General features: G+C 47.3%; 2 protein-coding genes across 2 annotated transcripts in view; both read left to right on the top strand.

The window, feature by feature from the left end:
• The window catches only part of LOC148143330 (uncharacterized), a 234029-nt gene extending 228155 nt beyond the window's left edge, over positions 1-5874 (top strand). The window contains exon 5 of the mRNA XM_087975804.1: positions 3806-5874. Within this exon, the coding sequence (XP_087831930.1) occupies positions 3806-4625 (820 nt within the window). The 3' untranslated portion in view covers positions 4626-5874. The remainder of the gene's footprint in view (positions 1-3805) is intronic.
• Positions 5875-12229: 6355 nt separating this feature from the next.
• LOC148143329 (uncharacterized) lies at positions 12230-19101 on the top strand. The gene is made up of 2 exons (XM_087974155.1): positions 12230-12622; positions 17409-19101. Exon 2 carries the CDS (start codon positions 17981-17983, stop codon positions 18587-18589), a length of 609 nt encoding a protein of 202 aa, XP_087830281.1. The 5' UTR covers positions 12230-12622; positions 17409-17980; the 3' UTR covers positions 18590-19101.
• Positions 19102-20265: the final 1164 nt, after the last annotated feature.

Here is a 20265-nt window from a genome sequence, read left to right as displayed (position 1 = left end):
AGCATCGAAGGAGGAGGAGAATCGACGTTTCGGGTATGAGCCCTTCTTCATTAACTTCATTAACACGTGAATAGGACAGTTAAGAAGGCATATGGGATACTGGATTTCATGACATTAATGGCGCCTTCAGTTCCCACGATCCCATGCGATCGAGAAACCTCCCTATAGGGCCCTGGCAGTGCGCATGCGTGCGGTGAGGCAAAGTTACTGAGTGTGGGAGAGGAATGGCGCCGGCGGCTGTCGGAACAGGAACAGAAACCGCTGGAAAAGCTGAGCAGGTCCGGCAGCGCCTGTCCAGAGAAATCGAGGAGGCGTTTCGGGTCCGGTGATCCTTCTTCAGAACAGGACCAGGTTTCAGAAACATCCCGGGGAGAGGAGACAGTGAGACAGGGTAGGATTGGGAACCGCGGGAGGAGGGAGACTGGGGAGTTTATAAACTCCTAGGGGGAGGCCTGAGGCCGTGAATAAAACCTCCCCAGGCCCACTTCACCACCGAAGGAGCTCTCGTGTTGCCCGGGTAACAGGGCGCCATCTTTGTAAGGATAAGGCGCATGTTGACTTGGGGCGGGGAGCGCGGGCGGCCATCTTGGTGAGGGCACCATCAGCTGTCATTTCCGGGAGAGATGTCACAGTTGGTGTCATTCAACTAGAATTTCCTCATTTCACTCTGAGAGACCTGGCCCTGAGCTTGGTCTGTGTGGCCTTAAAACAGGAAAAAGGGAGTGGGAGAGAGAGATCTAGAATGACACGAAGGCGGACTGTGAATTTGAGGTGAATGAATCTGATCATTTGTGGAGCTGGAACAGAAACTGGGTACTTCCAAGACCGCAGTGACCAGGAGAGCATTGATGTGTTGATGTTGTTTTCAGTTTGTAGACAGGAGAAAAGAGAACGCCAGGAGTGGAGGAAAGACATGATGAAGATGGATTTGAAATTCAATGCAGGAGGAGGGATAACTTGAGCCAGCACCCAGCCCATATCCCTCTGAACCCTTCCTATTCATATACCCATCCAGATGCCTTTTAAATGTTGCAATTGCACTCGCCTCCTCCACTTCCTCCAGCAGCTCATTCCATACACTTACCACTCTCTGCATGAAAAATTGCCGCTTACATCTCCTTTAAATCTTTCCCCTCTCACCCTAAACCTATGTTCTAGAGTTATCAACTACCCCAATCCAGCAAGAAGACTTTGTCTATTTATTCTATCCGTGCATCTCATCATTTTATAAACCTTTATAAGGTCACCCCTCAGCGTCCGACTCTCCACGGAAAACCGCCAGCATGTTTAACTTCTCCCTATAGCTCAAATCTCTCAACCCTGGCATCATCTTTGTAAATCTTTTCTGAATCCTTTCAAGGTTCATACATCCTTCTGATAGGAAGGAGACCAGAATTGCATACAGTATTCCAAAAGTGACCTAACCAATGTCCTGTACAGCTGCAACATGACCTCCCAACTCCTGTACTCAATACTCTGACCGATGAAGGAAAGCATACCAAACACCTTCTTCACTATCCTATCTATCTATGACTCTACTTTCAAGGAGCGATGAACCTGCACTCCAAGGTCACTTTGTTCAGTAACACTCCATAGGACCTTACCATTAAACAGTTCTGCTAAGATCAGCCCAAGATTTTCCAATTGCATGACCTCAGACCATAGTTTGGGGTGTGGGTTACCAGCACAGGGATTTGTAAACTTTTAATCCCATCAGTTTCCCCAACACCACTTCCCCACAACTGCTCATTTCCTTCAGTTCTGCTCTCATTGGACCATGTGTTCCCCAACATGGGATGTTACCTGTGTTTTGATAGAAGCAACATATGTGGTTAATTGGTCTGCCATCTCTTTGTTCCACATGAGAACTTTGCCTGTTCTCATTGTTATTGTTTTCTCTAATTTTATTTTCCTCTTCACATACCCCATTTTCCCCTTTTGACCAATCCTTTTGTTGAAACCTGAACTGCTCCCAGTCTTCAGATCTGCTACTTTATTTTGAGCCAATTTGTACGCCACTCCTTTGGATCTAGTCCTATCCATCATGTCCCTTGTTAGCCGTGGCTGTGTCACCTTCTGTGTTTTATTTTTTCAGACAGGAATGGACAACTGTTGCAGTTCCTCCAGGTGCTCTTTAAATGTTTGTCATTTCTTTCAAAAATGTTCCTTCATTTGTTGTGGCCTGTTTGTGCCGCTGCCATTGTAATTTCCTTGCTTTAGATTTAAGTCCCCAGTCTCAGAATCACTCTGTTCCTCTCCATTTTAATGGAAAGTTCTCTCACTCAGTTCTTCACTCTTCCGCAAGAGGCCTCTTACAGCTACATTGCCAATTATTCCCTTCTCATGAAGAAATTAATATTTTGGAATTAAATTGCCATTGTTCAGCAGAACCATAGCCACTTTTGGAAGGTTGTGTGCAGTTCTGGTCTCCCTCCTATCAGAAGGATGTTGTGAAACTTGAAAGGGTTCAGAAAAGATTTACAAGGATGTTGCCAGGGTTGGAGGGTTTGAGTGATAGGGAGAGGCCAAACAGACTGGGGCTGTTTCCCCTTGCGCGCTGGAGGCTGAAGTTGATAAAATCATGAGGGGCATGGATGGGGTAAACAGTCAAGGTCTTTTCCTTGAGATGGGATACTCCAGAATGTAAGGGTAATAGGTTCATGGTGGGCAGGTGGGGTGGGGAAGGGAAGGTTTAAAAGGGACGTAAGGGGCAACGTTTTCATTCAGAAGGCGGTGTGTGTAAGGAATGAGCTGCCAGAGGAAATGGTGGAGGCTGGTGCAATCACAACATTGAAAAGGTATCCGGATGGGGACATGAATAGGAAGGGGTTAAAGGAAAATGGGCCAAGTGCTGGCAAACGGGCCTAGATTGTTTCTGGATACCTGATCGGCATGTTAACTTTCTCTCTGGTGTCGGTGTCAATACCTTGATGTCTCCTTTTCTCCCCCTTCCTGGGGATGTTAACCATTTCATGTCTCATTGTTCGTCAAGAAGCTGCATTGCAGGTTCACCCTGAATTGACACAGTATTTGTTTCCCAAAATCAGACCTGTTCAGTCTCAGCAGTTTTCCAATATTGGGAAAGATATCAACTTTCAGGTGGAGTTATCCAAAATTCAGAGAGATGTCAGACTTGACATTTTTGCTTTTCTGCCCCTGTAAGATCCTGAATCAGCACCTTCAGGAGAATTAGCGCAGAGTGAGAACAGAGGGGGAGAGAGAGAGTGGGATGAGAGTGGAGTAACAAAAGAAAAAAACGTTTTGCAGAAAGTAGAGTTGCTTGTTCTGAATTTCTACTCTGCACTGACAGTGATGATTTTTGTAATCTCTTTTTACAGATTATTTGAAGATCTGAATTTGGAAGTTTCAAAATCAACAGATGAAGGGCTTATGCTTGAAACATCGACTCTCCTGCTCCTCGGATGCTGCCTGACCTGCTGCGCTTTTCCAGCACCGCACTTTTCGACACTGAGTGTCCAGTGTCTGCAGTCCTCACTTTGATGTCAATGTCGGACAGTCACTCAATCCATTGGGAACGCAACAATTTTCAACTGTGATTCTGTGAGAAGGAGCAAAGCTTTTTGGTTCCTGTTTCTGTATGTTTTCAGAATCAGTGGGACTGGATGAGAGACCATACTGTTGCAGTGCACTGAGTGTGGAGCCAGAAATAGTTATACGGCCTGGAAAGAGGGATTCATGGCAGGGAGGGGCTCTACACATTTTTGTGCGTAGTTTTGGCCATGGAAAAACCTGAGGGATCCCGCCCTGTAGAGAAACCATGTAAGTGTGGTGACTGTGGGAAAAGTTTCCATTTCCCGTCTGCCCTGGAGACTCATCGGCGCACTCACACCGGGGAGAGGCCGTTCCCCTGCACAGAGTGTGGGAAGGCCTTCAGCAATTCCTCTGACCTGCTGAAGCACCAACGAGTCCACACGGGGGAGAGACCCTTCAGCTGTCCCGAATGCAGGAAGGGCTTTACCCAGGCCTCCAGTCTGCTGACCCACCGGCAGGTCCACACCGGGGAGAGGCCGTTCCTTTGCACCAAGTGCAGGAAGGCCTTCAGCAATTCCTCAGCCCTGCTGAGGCATCAGCGGGGCCACACTGGGGAGAGGCCCTTCAGCTGCCCTGAGTGTGGGAAGGTATTTAGCAATTCCTCCGCCCTGCTGAGGCACCAGCGGGTCCACACGGGGGAGAGGCCCTATAGCTGCCCCGAGTGCGGGAAGGCCTTCAGTAATTCCTCCGTCAGACTGAAGCACCAGCGGGTCCACACTGGAGAGAAGCCCTTCAGTTGCCCCAAATGCGGGAAGGGCTTTACCCATACCTCCACCTTGCTGACCCACCGGCGGGTCCACACCGGGGAGAGGCCCTTCACTTGCCCCGAGTGCGGGAAGGCCTTCAGTAATTCCTCCGTCAGACTGAAGCACCAGCGGGTCCACACTGGGGAGAGACCCTTCAGCTGCCCTGAGTGTGGGAAGGGCTATAGACAGGCCTCCACCCTGCTGGCCCACCAGCGGGTCCACACTGGGGAGTGGCCATTCACCTGCTCTCAGTGTGGGAAGGGATTCACCCGCTCTTCCCACCTGCAGAGGCACCAGCGAGTTCACATGCCATGGCAGGGGGATTGAAGGACCAATGGCAGAGTCCCATTATCGACTGGACCCCTGGGTTTGAATCCCGTCGTGGCAGATGGCGGAATTGGAATTCGGTCAGAAGTCTGGAGTTCGGAATCTAACGATGATGCCATTTTTGGGGGCGGGGGCGTGAGATCCCCCATCTGAATCACTCATGCCCTTTTTAGGAAAGGAAACTGCCTTTGCAGGAAAGGATTCACTCAGTTGTCCCAGCTGCATCCTTTACCCGGGTGGCCTACATGTGACTCCAGACCCAGAGCAGTGTGGTTGATTCCCCCACCTGCAGAAATGAACAGGGAGAAACTCACTTGGATACAGGGTCTGGGTTGAAATTGCTGAGTGAGGCAATACTTCCTACGGGTTAAGGCTGTACCAAGGATCCAATTACAAAGGGATAACTTGGTGCTGACTAATAGTAAAGAAAGTGGGGGGTGGGGAGACTGTGTACTCTTTGACCATGAACTGTTTTTTAAAAAAAAGCTACTTTTTCTACACCTTTTTGCTGGGGGAATCTGAAGCTGTAGTAAAGTTGGGTCTTGATAAAGGTTACCTGAACTTACTGCTGGGCTCAGACTCTCATTGAAAGCTTTGAGGTCCAAGAGGTTTTTTGTTTTAAAGCTGCTCATTTCTTCCAGCCTCCTGCACTAAGTTTCTAATGTCGTGTATCAGATGGAGCAGTGAATGAGTAGCTAGTATCATTAGAAATTGTAAATTTTTAAGGAGTACAGGTACTGCATCGTTTCATCAACATTGTAAAGTTTACTGGCAGCACCGGGAGGGGTGGGCTGCCTTCACGAGAAATGATGTGGAGGAGCCAGAGATGGACTGGGTTGGATCAAGTTAAAAAATCACACATCAGGTTATAGTGGTTTATTTGGAACCACTAGCTTTCGGAGCGTTGCTCCTTCATTAGGAAGCTGTGGAGCAGGATCATAAGACAGAATTTATAGCAAAAGATCACAGTATAGTGCAACTGATCGGATATATTGAACAAACCTAGATTGTTGTGAAGTCTTTTGTCTTTTAGAATAGATTGCAAGTTTTAGTTCATTAATGTGTAAATCCCAGAAAGTCTTTGAAGTCAGATTCTCGAGATGACTTAAGGTTTTATATAAATAGGTTTCATCTCAGTTCAGACAATAATGAAATGTGTGAGGTTTGAGTCTGTCTGTATCCCAATCTTGAATCAGACTGGTTCTATTTCCAAAGTAGGAATTTACAAATATTACATGTATCAACTGCCTGCAGGTTGTGTGCTTTTTGATCAAAATTGAATATATCTGCAAATGCAAATTCACCCCATAGACCTGTGTGTGCATGAGAGAGTGTGTGTGCATGAGAGAGCGTGTGTGCATGAGAGCGTGTGTGTCTGTTTGCGTGTGTGCATGCTTGAAGCGTGAGTGTGATGGAGGAGAAGCCTGTGAGAGGGTGTGAGTGTCTCAGAGAGAGCATGTGTATGAGAGAGGTATGAATAAAAGCGAGGGGTTTCATTTTGCTAAAACAAGGAAGGGCAGGATTTGTATAGTTAATGATAGGGCCCTGGGTTGCGTTGTAGAACAGAGACATGGTGGGTTTCAGGTACATTGTTCTATGAAAGTTGCATCATTGGTAGACAGGGTGGTTAAGAGGCATTCAGTACACTTGCCTTCATTGTTCACAACGTTGTGTATAGGAGTTGGGACATCATGTTGGTAAGACCACTTTCAGAGTACTGAGTACAGTTTTTTTTGCCCTGTTATAGCATGTCGGAGAAATTTGCCCAATAAGTTAGAGATCACAAAGTGAAATTGACAAACACTTTATTACAAGCAATGTCACTGGAAGAGAAACTGACTAGACTGACACAGAATTGACAGTCTGTACAGGTAGATCAGAATTTCTCTTCTAAGAGCTGAGGATGAGACCAGTTTTTATAATAATGCTGTACAATAAGGCTGATTAAGAAATGGGGAATATACAATGTATCTGGAAATGGAGTAATCTAGTTACAAGGATGCTAATTGGAAACAGTTATCGGATGAATGTCCTGTTCCTTCACACAGTAACATCCTGACTATCGATGGTTCCATTCCTCTTCACAGGTAGGTGTTAACTTCTCCTCTGAAGTGGTGAGGTGCTTCCATTTCTTGTTCTGGAAGCAAGTCCTTGCTGGTGCCTCTCTGTCTGACCTGCTCTTTGTGTGGCTTTGGTATTGTTGGGTTGTGAAACTGTCCTTGGGGTTTTGAGATACCTGTGGTGCTCTGTCATTGTAGTGAGGTTGAAGTGCATTCCTTTGTCCGTGTGTGCTGTCTGATTTGGCTTGCGAGCCTGCATGGGCATTCTGGGTGTTTTAGGTAGAGTTTGGCCAATTTTGCTTTTGTGGGCCTATTGTGGGTTGGCAGAGTGGCAGATCTTTTTCCACAATTTCCCCCCTTTTCTTTTTGTTTTGCTCAGGGGAGGGACGAGAAGGGGCAATGTAGCCGGAGCCAGGGGGATTGTCGGGTGGGGGTCTCGGTATCAGACAGATAGCTCTCTGTGTCCGAGTCTGGTCCAGGAGAGCCTATTTTAGGGGCAGGGATGTTCTCCCAGTGGATCTGTGCTAGCTGAGTGGTGGGGGGTGGGGGGGGGGGGGGGCCAGAGGGTAACAGAATTGTACATAGGTGTGAACAGCACAGTCGGATAGCCATGGCTAGCACTCTAAGCCTGGCAATGATAGTGATGAGGGCTATCAGTCCCTGCAGTCAGGCTCTGCGCGTGCCCTCTTTCACAGCGAGTAGGTAGTCCAGGGCTATCGTGTTCTGCAGAGTCACAGTACAGATGGCAACAGCCTCCACATTCAGCTGGGCAAATACGTCTGCTGTGGAGTTTGCCACCTCCTGTACTGTGACAGCGAGTTTGTGGGCTTCTACCTGTAACTGTAAAGTTGCAGAGTGGGGTGACATCAGGTAGAGAGCTGCTTCAATGGCAGCGAGGGGTCGTCTGCTGCCTGGCATGGGCTTTGGGAAGGGAGGGGACTGCGAGTGATAAATTAATGGTACCGCATACCCAACATTGTAGCTCCCTGTCCAGGACAGCAGTAGGCTTTGTGGCCACAGATAAAATAGGTGCCATTGTCGGTCTGGAGATGGAGTGTCTGGGTCCCTGTCCAGCTGGTGAGGAAGGTGGTATTCTGGGTGATCTTGTTGAGGACCTGTCGGTTTAAAATGCTGCCTTCTGCAGTGGATCGGCGTGCTGCGGGAGTTAGGAGCAGGGAGTCAGTGCACCGGCTCTAGTCAGCCTCCCATCCAGATGGCTGTGTGTGTTTCAAACAGATGGAACCTGCAGGTGGCCCGTGTGTGTTAGTGTCAGCAATGGTCAGGGCTGGGGGCTCATGGGAGAGGTTGTAGGCCGGGTAAAAGCACCCTTTATATTTTTCCACGTGGTAACCTGCAGACCTCCAGCGGGCTGGACTGTTACCCCCATATTTGGTCATTGATGGTGGTATTTTGAGTGTGGTAACTTCAGGGGACCTGTCTGGCTCCAGGCACCATTCCGCCATGTCAGAGATATTTAAGGGGATTGAGGCTAAGGAAATACCCCCCGTGAGAGTGGACAGGGACCTAGTGCAGACCCAGCAGCGGGTTTGATCAAATCACATACCCATGAGCCATTTTGAGGAAGGTGTTGGCCTGCAAATCACAGTGGATTATGAAATGTGCTGCCCCTTGGGCCTGTTTACCAGCAAGCCACAGTGTGATGGTCAGACAGATCAGATGGTGATGGCTGCCGCGAGCAGCTGGATTCATCCTCTGTGTTCGGAGTGGTGCCTTCCTCTGTGTGGTCCCTGTTCAGAGGTTGTGGAGCCCTCTTGCAGCGGGTGGTATGTGTCCATTCGGGCCATCCTTCCGGTTTCACAGCAGTCCGGATTGTCATCAGGATCAGGTACAGACCTTTCCACCGAGGGGAGAGAGAATCTTTTTCTAGTGATTTGATCATGACATAGTCCCCAGGTCAGAACAGATGAATGGGCAATGATTGGGGTGTGGGCAATGCAGCCCTGACCTGGTTGTGTGAGCACTAATGCTCCTGCTAAGGGCCTGGACATACTCTAGTGGGGCCTCTTGTGTCAGAAGCAGGGCTGTGTCTGTGGTGAGTGTCAGGGGTCTGGTGGCAGTGGGCATAGGCTGCCCCATAAGTACTTGAAAAGCGGTGAGCACAGCTGTTCAGTTTGGCTGCGTATGTGTAGCATAGAGGGCAAGTGGCAAGGTGTCTGACCAGGTCAGTCCTGTTTTCTGGGTGGTTTTAGTTAGTGTGGTCTTCAGGATGCCATTCATCTGCTCGACTATGCCTGACAACGGGTTGGTTGGGGATGGGGTGTCGCTGTGGTATCCCTTGTGCCTCGCTAATGCCGGTCACGAGCTAAGCCGTGAGTGAGTCCCCCTCTCCGTCGTTATGCTGCTGGGAACTCCAAATCTGGGGATGACATCCTTTAGGAGGCATTTTACTACCATACATGCATCATCCTTTCTTGTGGGAAATGCTTCCATCCACTCGGAGAACATGTCTCTGATGACCAGGATGTACTTGTAACCCTGTTTTTGGGGCATGTGTGTGAAGTCAATCTGTAAGAGGCTGAAAGGCCCCTCAGGAACTGGCAGGTACTTGACAACTGGCTTCCCTGCATTGTTCTGCAGGCAGATGAGGCACTGTGACAGCAGGACTTGGGCAGCGGCAGTGAATCCTGGTCCATACCAGGACTGCGTTACAGTGTGTATCATGCCCCTCTTGCCTGTATGGCCAATGCTGTGGGCTGCTAGGGCCAGTGTGTGTAGGTGGGCACTTGGGCAAATGATGTGGCCATCAGGGTGTATTAGCAGGTTGAGGGAAGGAGATTGTGTGGCCCCAGTGCAGGCCCAACTGTCCTTTTCCTGCTGTGGAGCAGTTTCTTGGGTAGCTTGCACAGCCTCCATGGGGTCAGGGAATATGGGAGCCTGCAGGATGTAGATGGTGGGGTGCAGTGCAACCTCTGGGCTGCTGTGTCAGCTGAGGCATTCCCGAGGGTGACCGGGTCAGTGGCTGAGGTATGGGTACGGGATTTGATAATTGCTGGGGCTGAGGGTAACAGGGCTGCTTCCAGGAGATTAGAAATCAGCGTAGCGTGTTGTATTGGCCTCCCTGCTGACGTGATGAAGCCTCTCTGTTTCCAGAATGTGCCAAAATCGTGGATGACTCCGAAGGCATATCTGGAGTCAGGATAAATGTTTGCTGTGTGTCCTTTAGCAATGACACAAGCCCTAGTGAGTGCAAACAGCTCTGCAGCTTGTGCAGATGTGCCATTTGGCAGTGCAGCTGACTCTAGAACTGTGAAAGGATTGCAGAGGGCACATCCTGCCAGTGTGCAGTGGTCTGAGGGCCTGAAGGATGAGCCATATGTGTAGAATATGAGGTCAGAGTTGTCTAGAGGTGTTTCAGAGAGGTCAGGGCATGGGGCAGCGACCTGCTGGACAAGGTCTAAATAGTTGTGTTCATCCGTAATAGTGGTCAGAGTGAGTGGAAGCAGGGTGGTGGGGTTTAGGGCAGGGGCACATTGTAGGGACATGATGGCTTTGGATAGTAAAGCAACCTCATAGCCAATTCTCTGGGTGGCAGTGAAATGTTGCTGCTGGAAATGGAGTAATCTAGTTACAATGATGCTAATCGCAAAACAGTTATCAGAGGAATGTCCTAATTCTATACACAAAGCAACATTCTGACAGTATCGATGGATCAGGAGCTTCCATTCGTCTTCGCAGGTAGGTGCTAATGTCTCCTCTGAAGCGGTGAGGTGCTTCCATTGTCATGTCCTGGGAGCAATGCTCTTGCTGGTGCCTCTCTGTCTGACCTGTTCTTTGTGTGGCTTTGGTCTTGCTGGGTTGTGAAACTGCCCTCAGGGCCTTGTGATAGCTGTGGTACTCTGTCATTGTTAGTGGGTACTTGAGGTGTACAGGTATTCCCTTGTCTGCAAGTGCTGTCTAGTTTCACTTGTCAGCCTGCTTGGTCCCTGCTAAGACATTCTGGGTGTTTTGGTACAGTTTAGCCAATTTTGCTTTTGTGGGCCTATTGTGGGTTGCCAGGGTGGCAGATCTTTTCCCACATACAATTACCAGGAATACTTCTATTCCTGAGAAGGATTCAAGTGAATCCTAGAGAGATGTTGCATCCCTTGGACTATTCCCAGAAAGTGAATAAACTATCAAGACTCCAATTAATTGGTAATTTTTATTTGTTTAAAAATGTGAAAACTTAATGAAGAGTTCTTCCAGTTAATCACTGGGTATTCAAATGTCTCTTCAGAATTAAAGATCATAACAAAACTGGGTGTCATTGTGGGATGTTGAATCTGTAGTATGTGCTTGGTAAAATTTGGATGAACAATATTTCAAAGTGAATGTTATCATGTTAAGTACTAAGACTTTCTGGAGAGGAAAGATTTGCCCTTGTGTGTTTTGCAACACTTGATCAAGGTCAGTTCAATAGATTACGCAGACAAGTTGATGCTAGAGTTGGGAGCTGTGGCAAAATATCAGAAATAATGCAGGCAGTAGCACGGCAATTAAGGTTAGAAAGTTAGCTAAAAAAATTATAAAAACAGGTTGGAAAGTTTTGTCAGCTTTTCTTAAAAAAAAAGTTAACAAAAATGAGTCTGGGGATTCAGTAACGGAGGATAAAGAGATGGCACATGAATTGAAAAGAGTTTGAATCTGACTTCACTAGAGAGGATACAAGTAACACCCTGGAACTAGCTGTAAATCAGGAATTGAAAGGGAGGGAGGAACTGAAGAAAATTACAATCACCAAGGAATTAGTACTGAGTAAACTGTTGGAACTACGAGCTGATAAGTCCCGGGTATTTGAAGGAATTCATCCTAGACTCTTAAAGAGAAATTAGCGAGTGAAATAAGACCATAAGACATAGGAGTGGAAGTAAGGCCATTCAGCCCATCGAGTCCACTCTGCCATTCAATCATGGCTGATGGGCATTTCAACTCTACTTACCCGCATTCTCCCCGTAATAGTTAATGTATTGGTTTTAATTTTCCAAACCTCATTAGTTTCAGGGATGGTTCCTTTAGATTGGAAAAATCCTTTCTTCAAAAAGGGAGACCGAGAACAGGAAACTGCAGACCATTTAACTTAACATATGTAATGGGGAAAATGTTCAAAGCTATTATCAAAGATATTATGACAGGGCACTTGTATAAGTTCAAGGTAATCAGGCAGCGTGAATGTGTTTTTGTCAATGGGAAATAATGTTGTAATAATTTTTTGAAGAACGGCCTCTCCGTACTGCAACTGAGCTGATGAATCTCCAGTGCCCACAGGGAATGGAATCCCTTCCCTCAGTCCCCACATTTCCACAACTTCTCCGCAGTTCTGGTGACTTTTTGGCTCTGTGTTTCCGATGAACAATTGAAAGTGTGATCACACTCAGGAAACGTGTACAGTCACTCCCTCCTGCGAATAGTGTCATGTTCCTTCAGTCTGTGTAACTGGTTAAAGCGCTGCCCACAGTCGGCTCACGGGGAGACTCTCTCAACAAGGGGAAAAGACGTACAAAGGTTGAGCAGCGAGACAAAATGCAAAAGCAATAAAATGTCGAACCACGGGGAAAACATATTGTGGCTCGACCCCTTTTTTTCCTATTGGCATTTGAACACTTAAAATCGGTCAGGAACACCAGCATCCGATAGAGCATACAGCGCATGTTTGCCGGTGTCAGCAACGTCATGCGCATGCTCGCCGGGTGTCAGCAAAAACACTGGGTATGATCATCGCAGTCCGCACAAAAAGGCGCGCGATCTTCTTTTGATTGACCAATAGGAAGTACAGGAGGACCGGAAAGAGTCTAGTCCTCCTGCCAATCAGAGCCACCCCATTGTCTGAATGCGGAAGTTGGACCCTGAGTTTCTGAAGCTGCTGCTCCTGCTCCTGTTTCTCTGAATGAAGATTGAGCTTCACCCCAGACTGCAATCTCCTTCCTCTGTCCAACATCTGTAAGTACTGCACTCTCTTCTCTCACCACCTTTTCCATTTCTTTTTTTTTCATTCAGGGCTTCAGTTGTTGACTTGCAGCAACTGAAAGGAAAGGGAGTGAATCGGGGTGGGGACAGACTCTAGAAACGTTGCTCCACGTCTGTGTCGCAATTGGCAAAATAGACAGGCAGGAGACTGGAAGAACAAGCCAGGTAGCATCAGGAGGTGGAGAAGTCGACGTTTCAGGGGTAACCCTTCTTCAGGATTGGGGATAGGTGCAGATAAAGAGTGTCCTTGGGGCAGGGTGGTGAATTGGGGATAGGTGAAAGGTCTGACCTGGTTGGTGAATGGGAGGAATAAATCTGGTTCATGAGTGATGAGGGGGAGGAGCTGAGAAGGGAGTCGTTTGGGGGGGGGGGGGGGGGGGAGAGAGAATGGGAAGTGAGGTTATTTGAGACTGGAGAACTCAATGTTGAGTCCTCTAGGCTATAGGCTGCCCAGGCGGAAGATGAGGTGTTGTTCCTCCAATTTGCTGTTTGGTTCATTGTGGTAATGGAGAAAGCCTAAGATAGTCTTTTCAGAAAGGGAGGGGGAAGGGAAATTAAAGTGGGCAGTGACTGTGGACCTGCCTGCGATGCTCAGCAAACCGTTCCCAAGTTTATGCTCAGTCTCCCCAATGTAGAGAAGACCACAATTGGAAAACATGAGAAAAAGAGTACAACAATGTGAAGTTGTGAAAAAGAGCAGAAAGGAAGTGTATTATTTAAATGGTGATATACTGAGATGTGGAGAAAGTGAGATCTGCAGATACTGGTGATTAGAGTCAGTAAGTGTGGCGCTGGAAAAGCACAGCAGGTCAGACAGCATCTGAGGGGCAGGACAGTCGATGTTTCAGGCACAAGGGAATAGGGAATGATATGTGGATGTAGAAAGGGGGCTCAGTGTCTTTCTACACCAGTCACTGCCAGTTGTCAGACAGGTGCAGCAAGCAATCAGCAAGGCAAGTGGTATATTAGCAAGAGGAATTGTGTTCAGAATTGTGGATGCCTTCCTGCAGTTAGTGGTCATTGAATATATTCAAGGCTGAGTTCATCTGAGTTTTGAGCAACAATAAAGTGGATGTTTATGGGAGAAAGCAAGAAAATGTTTTTAAGACAAGTACAGAACAGTTACAGTCATACAGCAAAAAAAAACAGACCATTCAGTCCAACTAGACCACGTTGAATATATTCACAAACTAATCTAGTCCCACCTACCTGTGTTTGGCCCATACCCCTCCGAACCTTTCCTATTCATGTAATTAACCAAATGTCTTTTGAAAGTAACATCACTTCCTCTGGACATTCATTCCACACGTGAACTACTGTATTTAAAAAAAAAAAGCTGCCTCAAGTCTTTTCAAAACCTTTCTCCTCTCTCCTTTCAAAATTTGCTGCCTAATCCTGAAACCCCCACCTGAGGGAAATGACACCTGCCATTCACCTCATGTATACTTCTCATGATTTTATAAACCTCTATAAGGTCACTTCTCAACCTCCTGTGCTCCAGTGAAGAAAGTCCCAGCCTATCCACCGAGATGTAGGAAGATTCATATCCAGTTATGGTCTGTTCAATGCTGGTTCAGGCTCCAAAGACCAAATGACCAACTCCTGCTCCCAATTCTCACGCTCTGTGTCCAAAGTTAAAAATCAAAAACACAGGATTATGGTCCAACAGGTTTATTTGGAAGCACTAGCTTTCAGATTGCTGCTCCTTCATCGGGTGGTTGTGAAGAATACCATTGTAAGACACTGAATTTATAGCAAAAGTTTACAGTGGGATGTAACTGAAATTATATATTGAAAAAGACCTGGATTGTTGTTAAGTCTCTCCTCTTTTAGAATAACCATGTTGGTTTTAGTTCTTTCATATGTAAATAGCAAAACCTTTTTTAAAAGTTACATTCCCAATTGGTATCATGTTGTCCCAGATAACGTATTGAAGGTGTGAGTTTCCCTGTGTGAGGCTGTCTGTAGCACAACGGTTAGACTGATTCTAATCTTAAAAAATGGATTAACAGAATCTTACTTGGATTCATACAGTTTGTGTCCAGGACAGCAAGAGACCATCAGATATAGGAACAGCAATTAGGCCATTCAGCCCATTGGGTTTGCTCATACCATTCAATCGTGGCTGTTAAGTTTCTTATCCGCGTTCTCCTGCTTTTTCCCCGTAACCCTCGATCCCCTTGATACTCAAGAACCTATCTATCTCAGTCTTACATATCCTCAGTGACCTGGCCTCCACAGCCTTCTGTGGCAGTTAATTCCATAGATTCATTACTCTCTGGCTGAAGACGTTTCTCCTTACCTCCAATGTAAAGGGTCTTCCCTTTACTCTAAGACTGTGCCTCGAGCCCGAGTCTCTCCTCCCAATGGAAAGATCTTCCCAACATCCACTCTGTCCAGGCCGTTCAGTATTCTGTATGTTTCAATTAGATCTCCCCTGAGTGTGGGCCTGTTAAACAGCATGAACCAGACCCTTCAGGATGAGATACAGCAGGGATTAGGTTCTACAAAGTGAGAAGGGAGGGAGAGTGTGTGGGATGGAGATTTTCAGCTTCGAGAGAATGAGAGGAAGCAGAATTCACTATAAATTAGAATTGATCAGATGGTCCAATGGGCCAAGGAGTGGCAGATGGAGTTTAATTTAGAGAAATTAGGTTTTGCATTTTGGCAAGCAATCCAGGCAGGACTGGCACAGTGAAGGGGAGTGTTGCAGAACAAAGAGACCTTGGAGTGCAGGTTCATAGCTCCTTGAAAGTGGAGTCGCAGGTAGACAGGATAGTGGTGGTGGTGTTTGGTATGCTTTCCTTTATTGGTCAGCGTATTGAGTATAGGCATTGGGAGATCATGTTGTGGCTGTACATTGGTAAGGCGACTTTTGGAATAGTGCATCCAGTGCTGGTCTCCCTGCTTTCGGAAATAACTTGTGAAACTTTGAGAGGGTTCGGAAAAGATTTGCGAGGATGTTGCTAGACTTGGAGGGTTTGAAGTACTCTGGAGAATCGGAGGCTGAGGGGCAGCCATATAGAGGTTTATAACGAGCATGGATAGGGTGAATATCCAAGGTCTTTTCCCCAAGGTAGGAGAGTCCAAAACTAGAGGGCATATGTTTGAGGTGAGAGGGGAATGATTTAAAAGGGCCCTGAGGGGCAACTTTTTCACGCAGAGGGTTGTGCATGTATGGAACGAGCTGCCAGAGGAAGTGGTGAGGCTGGTACAATTATCTTTAAAATGCATCTGGCTGGGTACATGAATAGGAATGGTTTAGAACCATAAGAGCCACATGCTGGCAAATGGGACTAGATTAATTTCGGATATCTGTTTGGCACAGACGAATTTGACCAAAGGGTCTGTTTCCGTGCTGTATGACTAATTGTCTTCGGTGAAAGCAGAAGTGTGGTTGTGAAGACTGGACTTTCAGAGCAACTTTCAAAGATTTTTTTGCCCTTACTGGGAGCAGAAGAAGTTACAATGAAATATTTGATTTGTGAGAGAGCAACTGAGTGAGCGTGGACATTTGGGATTTTGGTGGAAAGTGGGAATTCATTGCACTGTGGGGATCAAGCCCTTCCTATCCAGTCATTTCATCTGGTGGATGAGACTCGGCAGTTCATGCAGGCAGTCAATCCAGATAATATTTTATAAATTCCTGCTTTGGAAATAGAAACAGTCTGACTCAAGACTGAGATACAGGCAAACTCTGACCTCATACCTTTAGTGCATTGTCTGAGCTGAGATGCCACCTTTTGTTGTAAAGCCTTATGTTATCTTGAGAGGGTGCCTTGCAGGAAGTTTTGGGATTTACATATTAATGATCCCTGCAATCCATTCTAAAAGATGAAAGACTTAACAATCCAGATTTGTTCAATATATCATTTCCATGGCAGGCCACAAATGTCTTTCCATAAATTCTGTGCCTTATGGTCTTATTCTGCACAACCACCTGATGAAGGAGCAGTGCTCCGAACGATTGTTCTTCCAAATAAACCTGTTGGACTATAACGCGCGTTTGTGTAATTTTTAACTTTGCCCAGGTTAGGGTGGATTGATCATGCTAAATTATGCATAGTGCCCAGGGATGTGCAGGTGAGGGTGGATTGGCCGTGTTAAAGTACCCATCGTGCCCAAGGAGGTGCAGGTTTGTGTGGGTTAGCCATGCTAACTTACACATAGTGTCCAGGGATGTGCAAAGTAGGGTGGATTGGCCAAGGGATATGGGCCAAGTGCTGACAAATGGGACTAAATTGATTTACAATATCTGGTCAGCATAGACGAATTGGACCAGAAGGTCTGTTACTGTGCGGTATATCTTAATGACTCTGGCTTTCTACTAAAGTTTGCCACGTCTCTTCTGTTCAGTTTCTCTCTGGTGTCTGTGTTAATACCTTGATGTGTCTGGTTATTCCTCAAGCTGTATTCCTGATTCATCCTGAATTGACACATTTTGTTTTGCTTCCCAAAATCAGACCTGCTCACTCTCAGTATCCCAATGTTGTGAAAGATATTAACTTTCAGGTGGAGTTATCCAATATGTAAGTCTTGACGTTTTTGCTGTTCTGATCCTGAATCAGCACCTTCAGGAGAATTACTTAGAGCGGAGTGAGAACAGAGGGGTGAGGGGGAGAGAGAGAGAGAGAGAAGGAAGTTGCTTTCAATTTTGTGGAATAACAAAAGAAAAGAATGCTGCACAGAAAGTAGAATAGCTTGTTCTGAATTTCTACCCTGCACTGACAGCAATGACTTTTGTAATCTCTTTTTCCAGAGTATTTGAAGATCCGAAGACAGAAGTTTCAAAATGAACAGATGAAGGCCTTATGCCCGAAATGTTGACTCTCCTGCTCCTTGGATGCTGCCTGACCTGCTGTGCTTTTCCAGCGCCGCACTGTTCAACACTGACTCTCCCCCATCTGCGGTCCTCACTTTCACGTCAATATCTGACAGTCTCTCAATCGATTGGGACAGCCACGATTTTTTATTACAATTCTGTGAGAAGGAGCAAAGCTTTTTGGTTCCTATTTCAGTACATTTTCATTATCAGTGGGACTGGATGAGAGACCCTACTGTTGCTGCGCACTGAGTGTGGAGCCTGAAACTCTTATACGGCCTGGAAAGAGGAACTCACAGCAGTGAGGGGCAGTACATGCATTTGCTTGTGGCCGAAGCTTCGGACATGGAGAAACCGTGGAAGTGTGGTAACTGTGGAAAGGCTTCCGTACTCCGTCTGACCTGGAGATTCATCGGCGCATCCACACCGGGGAGAGGCCATTCTCCTGTCCCAAGTGTGGGAAGGGCTTTACCCAGGTCTCTGCCCTGCTTAGGCACCAGCGGATCCACATGGGGGAGAGGCCCTTCAGCTGTCCCGAGTGTGGGAAGGCCTTCAGCGATTCGTCCTCCCTACTGACCCACCGGCGAGTCCATACGGGAGAGAGGCCCTTCAGCTGTCCCGAGTGTGGGAAGACCTTCAGCGATTCCTCCACCCTGCTGAGGCACCAGCGGGTCCACACGGGGGAGACCCCCTTCAGCTGCCCCGAGTGCGGGAAGGCCTTCAGCCGTTCCTCCAATTTGCTGACCCACCAGCAGGTCCACACAGGGGAGAGGCCCTTCAGCTGTCCCGAGTGTGGGAAGGCCTTCAGCTATTCCTACTCCCTGCTGAGACACCAGCGGGTCCACACGGGGGAGAAGCCCTTCAAATGTTCCGAATGTGGGAAGGCCTTCAGCTATTCCTCCTCCCTGCTGACCCACCGGCGAGTCCATTCGGGGGAGAGGCCTTTCTGCTGTCCCGAGTGCGGGAAGGCCTTCAGCGATTCCTCCACCCTGCTGACCCACCGGCGAGTCCACACAGGGGAGAGGCCCTTCAGCTGCCCTGAGTGTGGGAAGGCTTTCACCCGCTCCTCCCACCTCCGGAGCCACCAGCGACTTCACGTGCTATCGCAGAGGGACTGACAAAGCGACTGCCGAGTGCAGTTATCGACTGGACTATTAACCCAGTTCTGGGATCTGTTGGGTTTGAATACCACCGCGGCAGATGGCGGAATTGGAATATGGTCAGAATCTAACGATGAAACCATTTTCTGGGGGGGCGGGGAGAGAGAAAACCCCAATCTGATTCACTCACGCCCTTTTTCGGGAAGGAAACTGCCATTGTGGGAAAGGATTCACTCAGTCGTCCCAGCTGCATCCTTTACCCGGTTTGGCCTACACGTGACTCCAGACCCACAGCAGTCTGTTTCACTCCACACTGCCCCCGTTCCCGGCCCCATGGGTTAAGGCTGTACCAAGGATCCAATTACAAAGGGACAACTCTGTGCTGACCGATAGTAAAGAAAGTGAGGTGGGGAGGGGGAGTGTGTGCGCTTTGACCTTGAGCTGTTTAAAAAGCAGCTACTTTCTCTACATCTTTTTGCTGGGGGGGATCTGAAGCTGTAACAAAGCTGGGTCACAATAAAGATTACCTGAACTTACTGCTGGACTCAGACTCTCATTGAAAGCTTTGAGCTCCAGATGGTTTTTTTGTTTTAAAGCTGCTCATTTCTTCCAGCCTCCTGCACTAAGTTTCTAATGTCGTGTATCAGATGGAGCAGTGAATGAGTAGCCAGTATCGTTAGAAATTGTAAATGTTTAAGGAGTACAGGTACTGCATCGTTTCATCAACATTGTAAAGGTTACTGGCTGCACTGGGAGGTGTGGGCTGTGTTCACTCAACTCTTATCTTTAAAATTGAGATTAGCTAAAATGATATATTCAGAAACATCATTGAAGTCTAAACGCATTTCAATTTTTTAAAAGAGCTGCTGAAATCTTTCTGAAACTTGCACTGGAATATGTGCAGTTAGGCCACAGCTCAGGACAGGCTGTAAGGGGTGAATGACCTATTCCTCATTTTGTGAAATTGGTTTCCAACTATGTAGACATAGTCATAGAGTTGTAGAGCCTGAAACAAACCCTTCAGTCCATACCTTAAATGAATCTGGTGACCCATTTGCCAGCATTTGGCCTATGTTCATCTGTACCCTTCCTATTCGTATCCCCATCCAGATGCCTTTTAAGTGTTGTAATTGTACCAGCCTCTACCACTTCTGGCAGTTCATTCCATACACGCACCACCCTCTGCGTGAAAATGTTGCCCCTCAGGTCCCTTTCCCCACTCACCTTCAACCTATGCCCCTTTAGTACTAGACTTTGGGGAAAGACCTTGGGTATTCACCCTATCCATGCCCCTTATAAATGTCTATAATTTTAAGGAGGAGAGAATGAGGACTGCAGATGCTAGACATCATTTTCCACCACCCCCCCCACTTTATCCCAGTCCCATGCCTTCAACTCAGCACGCCCTCTTGACCTGTCCATCAACTTTTCAATCTATCAGCTCCACCCACTTCTCCAACCTATCCATCGCCAAACCGTTACTACCTGATGCCTGGAGGAGGAACACCTCATACTCTGCCTTGCAACCCTGCAACCCCACAGGACAAATGTGGATTTCAACAGTTTCCTCACCTCCCCCACTTTATCCCAGTCCCAAGCCTCCAACTTGGCGCTGCCCCTTCTGACCTGTCCATCATTTTTTCCTATCTATCTGCACCATAACCCCCTCCGAACTATCATCTTGCCACCCCCCC

This window comes from Chiloscyllium plagiosum, unplaced genomic scaffold, assembly GCF_037043375.1.
Source record: "Chiloscyllium plagiosum isolate Xiang-an unplaced genomic scaffold, Cpla_swu_hap1 HiC_scaffold_27, whole genome shotgun sequence".
NCBI lineage: Eukaryota > Metazoa > Chordata > Chondrichthyes > Orectolobiformes > Hemiscylliidae > Chiloscyllium > Chiloscyllium plagiosum.
The sequence above is the reverse complement of the archived record's forward strand: the minus strand, read 5'-3'. Positions and strand labels throughout refer to the sequence as shown.

Excerpts from the sequence above, each read along its gene's own strand:
- LOC148143329 (XM_087974155.1), top strand. The coding sequence starts at position 17,981 with ATGGGGGAGAGGCCCTTCAGCTGTCCCGAGTGTGGGAAGGCCTTCAGC.